The sequence below is a fragment of the Gnatocerus cornutus genome, chromosome 5 (assembly GCF_029298725.1).
Source record: "Gnatocerus cornutus isolate USDA-ARS CGAHR chromosome 5, icGnaCorn1.1, whole genome shotgun sequence".
In the NCBI taxonomy this organism is placed as follows: domain Eukaryota; kingdom Metazoa; phylum Arthropoda; class Insecta; order Coleoptera; family Tenebrionidae; genus Gnatocerus; species Gnatocerus cornutus.
This window is the reverse complement of record NC_142237.1, coordinates 17,701,486-17,714,848: the sequence shown is the minus strand read 5'-3', so window position 1 is coordinate 17,714,848 and position 13,363 is coordinate 17,701,486. Positions and strand designations below refer to the sequence as shown.

The window sequence follows — 13,363 nt, the reverse complement described above, 5'->3', positions numbered from 1 at the left end:
TTTTATTGTTTGGAGTGTTGGTTAATCTGACTGACCCAGCTGTCAGCTGCCATTTAAAAGTCAAAACAAATTCAAAAATGTGTTCAGTTTGTGATAAGTTTTAACAGTTTTTTCTAGTTTAAAAAATGGATGAATCGTTTGTTTTATTAAGCTCAATGTCTCCGAAAATTAATAGGAACCACAAACCAGTGAAAAACAGTTGGTTGCAATACTACTTATTGTCAAGAAATAATGAACACTTTTTTTAGCTCCAACTAAGTTAGCACTCAAAAAGAACGTGAGAAAGTCACTTAATATAAAAAACAAACAACGTTGTAACGAGTCCATAATAAGTTTAAGTTCTACATCATCTGAGAAAAGTGAAAACTTAAATCAATCACCAATTGTGATCTCTGACAGTGATTGTGATAAAACACCACATAAAAAACCGATAGAAAAAGTAAAAACTAAAGATAAAATGAAGACTATCGAGCATTGGATTGACGCCGTTAATAATGCTAGTGTTGTTTCTGGATTTAGTGAAGTCTCCACTGTTTTAGGTGAAGACAATCCTTTTTTTAGACGCCCCCAGACAAACATAGCAGCTAATTCAACGCAGTTGGAAGGAAACGTAAAGAGATTTGATGAACTCTTTAAAATTGCTGAAAAAACTGATTCAGAAAGTTCTATTATAAGTAATAGCCTAACAGAAGACAATATGGAGCAAAATTTTAAGAACTTGATCATTGATGACTCTTTCAAGTTGACTCTTGATGAAGATGTAAGTTCAACAATTCACAAGAAATCATGTGAAGCTAAGCCCCAGCAAAGTAAGAATTTGTTCTTAATTTGATTGTTGTTAATTATGTGATTCAGAAACCCCAGACCATGGAGATTTTGAAGATTTATTAGATAGCTTGTATGGGAACAGCTGGAGGGAGAAAAAGGACGAGATTTTACCGTCATCTGAGTGTAAAATTAAACCAGTAAAAACCACTGATAGACTACTGAAAACAGAAAGGTTGTCTACAATGTTTTTTCTTCCATTTATGTAACGTTTTTTGTAGACTTATTAAGACTAAGCCTGTAACCACCGGATCAAATTTAATCAAAGTGTTGGAGAAAGCCAGGTTTAAAAAAGCGCTAGAGTCTCCTTGGTCCCAGGCTTTAAAAAGGGTTTGTGACAGCGACACTGATAAATCCAACAGCGATGTTTTGTCTCCTCGTGAACTTAATTTCGACAGTTCAGAAGAAGGGTCTCCACCCGCACCACCAAAAAAAGAAGTGCCGCCCAAACTCAAAACAAAGTCTGTGACTATTAAAAAAAAGTTTAGTTTCTTGGCATCATTATCAAGTAACATTTTCATGCGTTTGTCTTTACTGTTTTAACATTTTTTGTTGTTTTAGATTGTGTACCTGTTGACCAGTGCGACATTTCTGCACTAATTTTTCGTAACCACTTCAAACAACACAAGGAAACATTAGCCTCGCGATTATTTCAACTCTATAATGAGAAAGTTTTTGATAATTCTTTACCAAAAGACACCGTCATTGAATGGAACAACACACTTCGAGGCACGGCTGGTAAATGTGTTTGTAAAAAAATTACCCGCCGGACCGGAGTCATAGAACGCACGGCTTCGATACTGTTATCACAAAAAGTTTTAGACTCTGCTGACAGACTAAGAGACACTCTTATCCACGAGCTTTGCCATGCCGCTACATGGATCATAAATCAAGTTTCTGATGGACATGGTGCTTTTTGGAAAGCTTGGTGCGTTTAACTACCATAATTCGCAGTTTTTATTTTTTTCTCAACAGGGCCAGTCGCGCAATGAAAACGTTTCCCGAGCTTCCACCAATTAAAAGGTGCCACGACTACATTGTACAAACGAAGTACAGCTACAAATGCAATGGCTGTGGTTACACGTATGTAATGTTTTAAAATATACAATAAATTAATTGATTTTTTTAGAATCGGCCGGCACACCAAGTCTTTAGATACCAAGCGAAAAGTCTGCGGGTACTGTAAAGGGACATTCGAGGTTTTGATTAATAAAACCTCAAAGAAAGGAGAAACGAAATCGGTCCCTGCCACACCGAAAAAGCCAAATCCGTTTGCGTTATTCGTGAAGGAAAATTACGGCAATTTTAAGACACCTGAGTTAAATCATGGTGATGTTATGAAGCTTTTAAGTCGGAAATTTGCAGACTTGAAAGTGGAGAATGCAAACAAATCTTGATGTAAAATGGAAATTTTAGATAAATTTTAATATGTTGTGATTGTTTTTGTTTCAATGAGTCCAAAGTCCGAGTTTTCCTACTTTGTATTAATTATTAGCAATAATTATCATCGCAATTGTAAAACGCAGTAATTTTCGTCTCAAATAACCGGAGCACTGCAATGGTACGAGGTGCGCAAGGCCAAGGACGAAACTCTGTTTTAAATTGCTAATTCTGTTCTTTGGAAATGTTATCTTTTTCTATTTTTTATCTGGTCTGTTGTAAATTAACGACTTTTATTTATTTTAAACTCATATTTGCATAAATCAAAAATAATTATTGTAATAATAGATGAGGATCCAAATGTTGAAAGTTCAGCAGCATTCTTATTAGCATTGAGATTCTCTATTTGCAGCTTGATTGCGATTTTCATTGTGGCCTGCTATTCTGGGAATATGATTAATACATTTCATTCTTTAAAGCTCAACAAAGAACTCTTCTTTGAACTTAAACGAAGCAAAAATTTTATTACCACAGCAAACCTCGTTTCATAGTAAGTAATACTCAATTGCCTTATCTTTAGAATGCATGAGCTGTCAAATATAGGGTGGTGGAAAAACACAAAGATGACAAAGAACGTGTTTAATGCAAAGACATAAAAAGTTTATTGTTAGATTACTAAAATTTTCTGGAATGATGACTGTTCTAGAAAATTAGTTATTTCGAAGTGTTATCGGAATGTACATACCTCTGATAAGAAGTTGTTTGTTTCTTAATGTTGCATTGAAGTTTGATTTTTACGTTGAAAAGCGATCAACAATTTTAGGCTATAAATATTTGAAATATTAAATGAACATATCAAATGAGCATAAATAATTTTGATTCCAAGAAACTTATTTATTTACCAAGAGATATTTTAAAAATCCGCAATATTAGACAGCTATTTCATGTAATTTTGGTTTGATCACTCGACTAATTTAACGAAAACAGTAACAGAGCACAGTCTTGCCCAAGCAAAAAATTATCAGTTTTTTTTGTGGACGGACTGTGTAGCAAATCGGTATAATTAAACTGATTAGTACTGATTACATAATTCTCTTAGTTATAAAATAGATTTTTACCTACTCCAATGGCAGCCTGAAAAAATCTGGTCCCTAATAATTTGTATCTAAATTTAGATTCAAGTTCATTGTTTAAACTTTTCGGAGCGGAGGTATTCATTTAAATTTTATTATTGTGGTTGGTGTAATGATAGAGTTACCATTTTCTTCGTACACTCCAAATACTTCGGTCAAAGTGATCATTACAATGGAGAAAGTCTGATAAATATAGACCATACAGAAATTATTACAAAGTATGCACTAATTTTGAGCGTGTACTTTTATAAGTATTACGAGTAATTTGAAATTACAAAACAGGGACTGGACTTTGCAAATGAATAAAAATGTTGTAAACAGACAATTAGTCATCATAAATAAGTACGACCATATTTATGCATCAAAATATGTAACAGGTCTTAAAAATATGCAAACATATTCAATGGAATTTAAGTTTTTTTGTTCAATTTGAAATTCATTTACCTTCAAGGCTCCAAATTCATATGGTTCTTCATTATTTTTTTTTTTGGATTTTTGAGACTGAGATGTTTTCTAGAAGTCCTTTTTTTATTCTGATTTTTCCTATTCAAATTTCAAATTTTTGGATTTTTCGGCTTCTTTCCTTTTTCATTTTCACTGTTATTTAATTCTTTGAGATCTAAAATCGAAAATATCTAAAAAAGTGTTTCTGGCAAAATCTGCTCGTTAGACATCAAGTTGCTAATTGCGTTAAAGCTTGAAATTAAGGAAAAGTACTCAAAGCCGATTTCAAAGGTAAATACTTATGAAGTATTTATCTGTAACTTGAGCCAGCAGGTAATAATCCCAAGCGACTTCTTAAAATCCTGTCTTCTGATAACATCGCTATTTATCGCTTGAAAGCTCTTCGAGAAAAAAGCTACTGATATACTCTATTTCAGTAACATAAAAGAACCATTAAGAATAATAACGTGCTTGTTGATGAAACTGTGAATTGTTTTTCAACAAGACAGTTTTTACGAAGCTCCCATAATTACTATCAGCAAATAATTATCCGCTATTTATGGATAAATGTGAATGCATATCGCAGTTCCTAATTATCAGAAATTACACTGTTTGCGTGGTGAAGCTGAGTTTTACGGGGTCATTATCACACTTCTAGAAATCAACTGTACTTTGTTAAGTGAACCTCCGGTGAATTTGCAATTTTGAATAATGCAGTTGCTGGGTTTATGACTTTGGCACGTTTACAATGTGTTTCGGTGCAAATTTGAAGAAAAAAATGAGAAAGTAATACCGCGATGAGCTAATAAAAACTAGTTTCTAGCACCTAATAAATTGAGTTATTTCAAAGATTGCTACTCTCCATTTTTTAAACTGTTATACTTAAGACTTTTATGACTTAAATTATTTCTCCAACATAAAGCATGGAATTTGTGGGTATTAAAATTCTTGTTACAAACAAGTGTTATCGTGATGTGTCGGTAAGGATAAATATGGAAATTACTTTAATTGATAGTCATTTGAAAGAGGAAGACGAAAACAGGTGTTTAATTCCATCTGATGCGCGAAAGACCTTCCACAGATTATTCAGTTATTCATATTTTATATCTTTTGCTAAAAAAACTACTATTAAATTCATTATATTTGTTTAATTTTGTTGTTATTCCCGCTGAAAAAAATTGAAGGGTGAAAGCTGATAGAAATAACAATTAATTATGAATAGATATCAATAAATATATATTGTTAGCCGACAATGTGTGAGGCGCATTGCAGCCCGCTTTCTCCTGTCTCCTAAAGCACCATAAAAATCCTCAAGGACTAGTTTTCTATTTATCCATCATTTTCTCGGAAATCAAGAAAACATTAACTCTGCTCTGGAAAGTTTCGACTTCTTTTGTTCATTCTCGGAAGTTCAAAGAGGAAGAGTCGACTTTCATGTTCTACTATCCTTGGTCCCATCTCAGAGATGCTTTGCAACTGGTACAGATGAAGATAAATAAAATAAAACAAAGTTGACCTAACGGTGGTTATCACTGGCCCTGATGATGAGCATCGGTCCCCACCAGCACCTCCACCAACGCTTATATGCAGGAACCATGGCGAAGACGTTCAGTGTTAGTCAATAGCGCGAAGTGAACAGTGAAAAGTGGTACAATACAAAACAAGTTCACAATGCTGAAGAAAGCATTGCTTTTGCGCATCTTCGTTTCTTATGTGTGCTGCCAGAGGTTCAAGTAAGTCGGAAAAAAATCGGTACCGCCAAAATTTTGCAACTATTTTTTGCGGAAACACAATCACAATCTCAATTAAGTTTAATTGTTTAATTACACAGCCTCGAGTTCTAAATTTTGTTTCATTTCCAAAAGGAAAGGGAGAATCTGCACTAACCTTGGAGCCGACTCTAGAATTTGCAAAGTTGTTATTTCTTTTTCATGGTACACGAAGAACATAAGTATGCAATTTGGGAACTATTCGTGTCGCAAATTCGTGTTGCAAAGCTAATGCTTAAGTCTCATTTACAAATGATATGATCTAGTACCTCCGAAAATAGCACCGGATCTCAAATGAAGAAAGGTCTTTTGTTATGTAAGATTGTAGGAAGATAGCCTGTTTTAATTATCTCCAATGAGAATTTTAAGTTGGTCAATAAATTCGGTAATGTGGGATCTGATTGGACAGGTAGTGACTCAGAATTTCTATTAACATAAAATTAATAAATTATTTATTGTTAAATTACGTAACAATGAGAAGAGCAGAATTTATTGCCAATTCGTGATTGTCTTAGTTTATTTCGTTGTTGATACTAAGTAAATTTGGCTTTTACTACCGCAATTTACAGCAGGATATTTGTGTCTAAAAAACTGCAAATAGTCCTTGAAGAGTGTTACAATTTAAGCTAAAAATTAAGAACTGGTTGCGGGGTCCTCAGCAACTCGACGATACTCATTATCACGAATTAAAACAAACCTGTTTTTTCTAATCTTATAAGATTTGCATGAATTCTTTGTTTTACCTATTATTATGCTTGCAAGTGCGTTAAAAGCATTAATTAAAATGATTGATTAACATTCTTTGGTTGTGCAACGTAAAATTGTTTGATTCACAAGTATGATAAAGTGATGACTACAGATCCAAAGGTAAAATAATAAAATAAACTGCGTCGTTTATATAAAACTTTCTTTAGAATTCAAGTTTGGTTTTGCAAATTGTGAAATATCCATAAATATCCATCCACAAAATTGGAATCAGAAATGAGAACAATAATTTGTTGCTCAATCAGAAAAACGCATTGTTACGAACATCTCACTAGAAGCACTTATTTCTTTAAAACGTCCTAATTAATTCATCTCAAAAGTAGGATCTGTAAAAAATCCATGACATCTTTGCCCGATCTCGAAAACTTTCCGCTCACCATATCTCTCAAATCTCCAAAATAAAGCGATCCACGCTCATTATTAAGAACTAGAAAGTTCGCCGAAAGCTTCTGTTTATCAACAATAACACACATTTGCCTTAATATAAACATGAATTACAAGACTTTCTCAGATTTAGCAAAGTTCGTGAAATTAATTGAGCGGAACCAAAGCTGAGTATTTAGTACATCTCTTCAGTACCAGAAAAAATTAAAATAAAAAACAAAGACCTGTTAGTTTCTAACAGTTGATTGATTTAGAGATTTACAGTTTCCATTAAACCCGTTAAGCGAATTTGTTTAGCGACGTAAAAGTGCATTTGTGGACTTTTGCATTTTTAAATTGACGCGTCAAGGTAAGCTTCCTGCTTACGCTTTTAGAAGTGGAAGGTTTTTGCGAAATCTAATCATGTCGAAATCAGAGTCTAAGTTTTAGAAGTTCAAAGCGGTGAATTTCCATGTTTGTGTTGAAACGGAGATAAAATCAAATTAAGCGGTTTAAATGTGGTCATTATCCATTTGCCCAAATTAGCATATTTAACACAATCATAAACGACGTTAACACGGAAGAGTGTCTTAACTGATGGTATCATGAAACCAGAAGGTGCCTCCAAATCTCCTAATCTCTTATTATAATAAATAATTCATTCATGACTCAGTTTACCAAAACGCTCGTCATGACCAAGGCCATTCTAAACCTCCATCCTCTTTTTCCAGCGAATTCCACTTCGCTGACCCCTTCGCAGACACATGGAACTGGCACAGCCGCCACAACCTCTTCCCCCAGGAACGCGACGTTGAAGAAGTGACCGAGCGAGAACGCGAACCTCTCGGTCCCGATTACCAGGACCCTGTTGGAGCTGGAACTGACGAGAAGCCCGTCCTTCAACCTAAACCACAGAAACCGTCGTTCAACCCGGGGGTGATTCCTGGAGGAGTCGTGGATATTGAGGCTGGAGCGCCTCCACAATTGAGTCCCGGATTCCCTGAACCTGAGTTTGGATTTTCTTCGTTTGGAGGTGGGCAGATTCCTGGAGGTGGTGTTCTTGGACTAGGAGGGTTCTTCGGGTCTTTGTCGGATATCAAGCCGTGGTGGAAGGGGTGAGTAATTATATACAGCGTATGCTCAGACTTTCTATACTTTGCTTGCTCATCAAATAAAACGAAGAAGTAGGTCTTACATGATTTGGATTAAGTCGAGTTCAGTGAACCGAGTGATTGTTTTAATTGCATAAAAAATTAGCGTATGTGAGTGTGAAATGTGTTGTTAATTTTGTAAACAGTGCGTCAAAACTGTTTCATTCAAAATAAAAGAATAGATAATCGCTGTGACAAAAAAAAATGGATTTGTTTCAGTTGAACTATATTTTTGTCCTTGATCCTTGATTGCTTATTTTTGCTATCTCAGCACAAGGACGATTGCGCTTAATCTTCTTTTATCCAGAGGTGAATTACCTGAGAGATGCGTGTCTTTCCATTTTTTCCTAAACGATTCTATGTTACGAATTTTGCCCGTGGCTCGTTAGCTAATTAACGACAGGAAATTAAATCGCGCTATTAAAACGTCCTTTGCAGGGATTGATTGTATAATAGCTTCATTCTCTTCTAGAAGCCAATTTATTTTGATCGAGTTAATAAATGAGTCATCCGCTAGTTATTGTTTGTGTTTATCTACAGTTAGCTCATCCGCGGCTATTTTAGAACACTCTAGAAAGTTCCGCAAAAAGATACCGAAGAAGGTGACCTCAAACTGATTTTTTCTGTCGCTGACGTCGATCTTTCCTATCACTAATCTCGACTATAATGAATAATTTCACGAGTAAATAGTGTAAATCAACAACTCTCCCCTCCTTTCAGACCAAATGTCTGCATCGAACGCGACGAATCCACCGATGACGAAGAAGAAGAAGAAGATGCTGTGGAATCCAAGAAGAACGAAACCGAGCCCCAGGTCCCCAATTTGTTCTCAACCGCCATAAGTCTATCGAATTGCCACCAAAGCGCGAATAAGTACGAATGTGTCACCAAGTAAGTTTCGTCAGAGTAATTATCCACACTCTATGTGTCTCTGCATTTTAGAATTAACAACCACGGTGTCGTAAAGACCTTCACGGTCCGTTACAAGTGTTGTTATGGCTTCACGCGTACTAAAGGTGGTTCAGGATGTGAGAAACAACTCGATTTGAAATCGATATTGGACACTATCAATGATTTGGGGGCAAAAGACTTCAGGAATTTGATAAAAACCACCGGACTTGAGGACACGTTCAAGGATGGCAACTACACGGTCTTCGTGCCCACGGACACTGCTCTCAACGAGTTCAACGAGAAGATGGTCGAGCTGGTGAGTAAACCCGAATTTTAAAAATTCTAAAGGCTTGCATTGTTGTTGATCGATATTAACTCAAGCGTAAGTCCAAGGTTTAGGACACTGAGGTTTTCTAAGGTTGACTTTTAGATCTTGATGACTTTACGGTTTTCCAGTTTTTAACCGTGTCAAACAGGAGGGGTGACTTCGTGACCTTGTTCGTTCAGTTGCAATTTTTAGAGCACTCTGTATACACAATAAAAATTATTCTTGGTGCAAATTAACTCAAGCGTTAAAGACAAGGTGCAAAATATTTGGTCAACAACCCAAGGATTTTCTGAGGCTATAATATATTGAGAAATCATAAAGTCTATTAACATAATTTGGATTCTTTGGAAATATTTAATAAAATCTTGGAAATTTTCAAGTTTTTGCATCTTTTTTTGTTGTATTGCAGAATAACGTCGATCTCCGAGGTGATGCAAAGAACGCCCTTTCCAACAATGACCTGGTGCTCAGTCACGCAGTTCCTGGTTTCATTGACCTAACGGACTATTCAAACGAAGACATTATCTACAGGTAGACGAACCACAATCCCATCACCGTTTTATGCACCAATTTGCTTTCAGCGAAAACAAAAACAGCTCCATCAGAATTAACACTTATCCGACCCAGAACTACGAGAAGATGGTCACGGTAAATTGCGCACGAATAACGAAACCCAACAACTTGGCCAGTAACGGGATCGCACACTTGATTGACGGAGTTGTAGTTCCTGCAACTCAAACCATTCAAGAGATTATCAGAGAAAACAAGAAATTGACCAATTTGAGACAAGTGTTGGAAAACACGGACTCTTTTAAGAATTTGAGGGAGAATGGACACTACACGATTTTTGCACCGACTGATGAAGCTTTTGCCAAGCTTGAAGAGGGAGCGAAGCAGAAGTTGTTAAAAGGAGACGCTTGTGCTGTTAGTGAGTATCACCACAATTCAACGTCTTCAGGAAAACTAACTTTGACAATTTAAGGTATTATTAAGCACCACGTGACGGCCCACACTGTGTGCTCTCGTGCCATCATGGGCAACGCCACGACGCATAACATCGAAGGCGAAATCTTGAACTTGGAGCGAACTGCCGATGACCAAATCGTGTTAGAAGACAAAGCTAAGATTACAGACGCTGATTTGGTGGCGACCAATGGTGTGATCCACCTCATCGATACGATTTTAATCCCCGAGTCTGCTCTTCACATCACCGCAGCTTTAGAGAACGAAAATTTGACTAAATTCAACGAACTTATCGAACAAGCTGGATTCAAAGAAGACATCGACAATCTTAACAATTCCACCGTTTTTGCGCCCTCCGACGAAGCTTTCAAGGACCCCAAAGTCGTGAAACTGTTGGATGAGATCAAAGGCGACAAAGAAAAATTGAGAGATCTCATCTTGTATCATACGGTCGCAGGACAATTGCAGTCTTGCGATATGAATAACAATGCGATGTTGAAAACTAATGATCGCGATAAGGAACTCAGACTAAACTTATATTCAACGGTAAGTTTAGTAGTTACCAAAGCCGGGTCTTTATTTCATTTTGCAGCTTCCATTGTTTACTAATGTTATCAACCGCGCCACAATCAACTGTGCTAGAGTTATCGGATTTGATGAAAAATCTTGTGGATCGGTGATCCATGAAGTCGACAAGGTTCTCTTACCACCAACACAGAACATTCTTGACCTGGTTCACAGCGATTCAAAATACTCGACTCTGAGCGACATAATCAAAGACACCGAAGTCGAGAAGATTTTGCAAGAAAATAATCGATCGATCACGTTCTTGGCTCCCACCGACGAGACTCTCGCTGCGATTAGCGAAGAGGATTTGAAGACTCTCAAAGAGAACAAAGAGAAAGCTAATGCCGTCTTGAAGAACCACATCTTGACAGGTAATGTTAGGGCGCTTGGCGCAATCCCAGTTAAGCAACTGGTACTTGAGCAATGTGTCGGTTCATTTCTTAACATCCTATGCTAAAAATCATGGTAATTTGCAGAGGTCCTGTGCTGCTCCGGCGTTGGTCCCCAATCTTACGGCTTCAACACTTTGGTTCCAGCAATGTCGCGTCAACACCACCAAGTTGGAAGAACTGGAAGCCACCAGATTCGGATCGGTAGAGCTGTTGTAACAAGCTGTGATAATTTAGCAACGAATGGAGTAGTCCACACTGTTAACAAAGTATTGTTCCCGCAAAGAGCAACCGCTCCGAGCTTTGGAGGATTCTTCTTGTTCGATTTTTAATTGTGTAAATTTATTACAACGTAGGTCTAGATATTACAGAGTGATATTTTAAGTTAGGTACGACTGAAGAATGTACTTTTGCTATAATATTTTTACAAACGCACTAGGTGACTCTATTTTACTTATTTATGTAATTTATAACAGTTGTGAGTTGCTGATGAGAAATAAAAGTTTCTAAAAATTTACCAAAGCCGCGGAAATGTTAACAATGCATGGCTGAGTGAAATTCGTAAAGATCACAGCGTTCTTCAAATTTATATAAGTTGTAAGAACTGTGCATAAGACGCTGATGGAAACAATAGCGACACAGAGAATCGTGTCAAATATCTTCACTCTCTGGCCGTCCTCCAGAAGGTACGGCACAGGGGTCGTTTCTTCCTCCGTTTGGTAAACACTAGCCGTAAAAGTCTCCATCGCTAATTGCTTGGTGTGTTTCCTCTCCATTGCTACCATCTTAAGGTAAAACATAGGAGGCAACATAAACACCAAAGGCCCTGTTAAAGTTCCTCCGATTAGCGACATCACCAAGTCAAATCGTGGAACAGACTCGGCAATCAAAATAGCAAGAAAAGTCAACATGGTTCTTAAAATACAACGTCTTTGATTGAACGCTACGACAAAGTATTAGTTTGTTTACTCTTGGTATTAACACTTTACCTCGAGGAATGCGCATGCAGTCTTCCATATACTGGAAGAGCGCGCTGTTGCTAACAGCTAAAGATAAACACAGTTGGAGTGCAACGAAAAACGCCGCAAAGTGCAAAGGAACTGTCGTCTGAAGTGTTTCTAACAAACTTGGTTGTGTGGCTGAACCAAACTTGATGGCTGCTATCGTCGTTACTATAGAAAACATCCCTAGGGAGACTAAAAAGGGATTAGAGTCTTGAACTGGAGTAGACTTACGGGCAAAACCGCCGAAAATGACGTGTTTGATTTTAGATTTGTCTTGCATGTCCAGTTGGATTGTTAACACGCTCGGATGGATGTCGAATTGAAAAGATATGATTCCATAGGAGATAAAAATTAGTTCCCATATTGGAAGATCGGAGTCTTGGGGTAGCGATGGTTGTGATGGACTGAAGATTAAACAGCCGCAGACTAAGATAAAAACGATGATCACCAGACACACCGATAAGGAGCACAGGAATCTACAAGAAAGTTTCACTGGGGCTCTCATCTATAGAATGTGTTACTTCATGTCTTTGGGGCTTCCCAACCACAACACAGGACACAATGTGACTCCTATAGCTATGATCCAGAAGCAGAAAGAAACGTTAAAAGCATCGTCGCTCAGTCTCAACCCTAGTAGTTGGAGGTTTTGGGACGCTGCAAAAGAGTTTGAGTGTCGAGCTAAAGAATCTTACCCACGTACCAACAATCAAATTTGGGATTCCTCCGCAGAAAATGGTGACATTAACAAGAAGAGACACGCAGTTAGAGAATGTTGTCCCGTACGTCATTTCAGCGAGAGCTGAGTACGGATATCTGTTCTTGTCTTTGATTGTTGCGTCGATTTTTTCGGCTAGTATCCAACATTTTCCTAGTAGAATCGAAGTGTAGACTTGGATCGTACATACTACAGCTATCACAAGAAGTCCGTAAAATCCTAGAAAATGTTAATTGAGGCAGAAATTGAAGCAGTGACGTACGTACCGCAATCTATAATCGCTTTCGGGAGGGCTATCACAGGGAAAACTCCGAAGACATCGATGACACAGATGATACCGAACAAGATTGATAGTTTATTGGTGGCTGGTTTGGTTCTTGTGTGTTCTAATAGCAAGTTTTTCTCAGATAATTCCATTCTGCAACGTGTCTAGACAGTCGGATATTGTGTGTCTGGTTGTGGGAACTTGTTATAGAAAGGCTTCGGTTTATGTGCTTGGTGAGGTATCAAATTTCAAGGTAGGAAATGTGCCAAAACCATCGATTCTTGGTGGGACGAAAGAAGGAGGAATTTGCATTGAAGAGGTAATTACTATAGGCGCATTTACTATTATATTGCGTTTTTAAAACCGTTTTTTATACAAGACTTTTTAAAAATACAAAGATTAATAACGGGT

General features: G+C 37.1%; 3 protein-coding genes across 4 annotated transcripts; 2 read left to right on the top strand and 1 right to left on the bottom strand.

Moving 5' to 3' along the window:
- Positions 1-17: 17 nt before the first annotated feature.
- Positions 18-2,262, top strand: LOC148175264 (uncharacterized). The gene is made up of 7 exons (XM_088035493.1): positions 18-198; positions 249-809; positions 856-1,000; positions 1,047-1,333; positions 1,387-1,753; positions 1,801-1,908; positions 1,955-2,262. The coding sequence occupies exons 1-7, from the start codon at positions 126-128 to the stop codon at positions 2,220-2,222; spliced, it is 1,809 nt and encodes a 602-aa protein (XP_087891619.1). The 5' UTR covers positions 18-125; the 3' UTR covers positions 2,223-2,262.
- A 3,101-nt stretch (positions 2,263-5,363) lies between these two features.
- mfas (midline fasciclin) lies at positions 5,364-11,490 on the top strand. The gene is made up of 9 exons (XM_088035704.1): positions 5,364-5,515; positions 7,411-7,794; positions 8,551-8,721; positions 8,773-9,037; positions 9,459-9,580; positions 9,631-9,977; positions 10,032-10,558; positions 10,605-10,950; positions 11,056-11,490. The coding sequence occupies exons 1-9, from the start codon at positions 5,454-5,456 to the stop codon at positions 11,298-11,300; spliced, it is 2,469 nt and encodes an 822-aa protein (XP_087891830.1). The 5' UTR covers positions 5,364-5,453; the 3' UTR covers positions 11,301-11,490.
- On the bottom strand, positions 11,347-13,177 carry mah (solute carrier family member mahogany). 2 transcript variants are annotated; one of them, XM_088035706.1, is made up of 6 exons: positions 12,954-13,177; positions 12,673-12,906; positions 12,494-12,626; positions 12,204-12,448; positions 11,958-12,164; positions 11,347-11,911 (listed from the first exon to the last, which is right to left on the bottom strand). In XM_088035706.1, exons 1-6 carry the CDS (start codon positions 13,102-13,104, stop codon positions 11,475-11,477), a joined length of 1,407 nt encoding a protein of 468 aa, XP_087891832.1. In that variant the 5' UTR covers positions 13,105-13,177; the 3' UTR covers positions 11,347-11,474. The 2 variants fall into 2 exon arrangements, with proteins under 2 accessions (XP_087891832.1, XP_087891831.1); XM_088035705.1 differs by having other exon boundaries at positions 11,958-12,448.
- Positions 13,178-13,363: the final 186 nt, after the last annotated feature.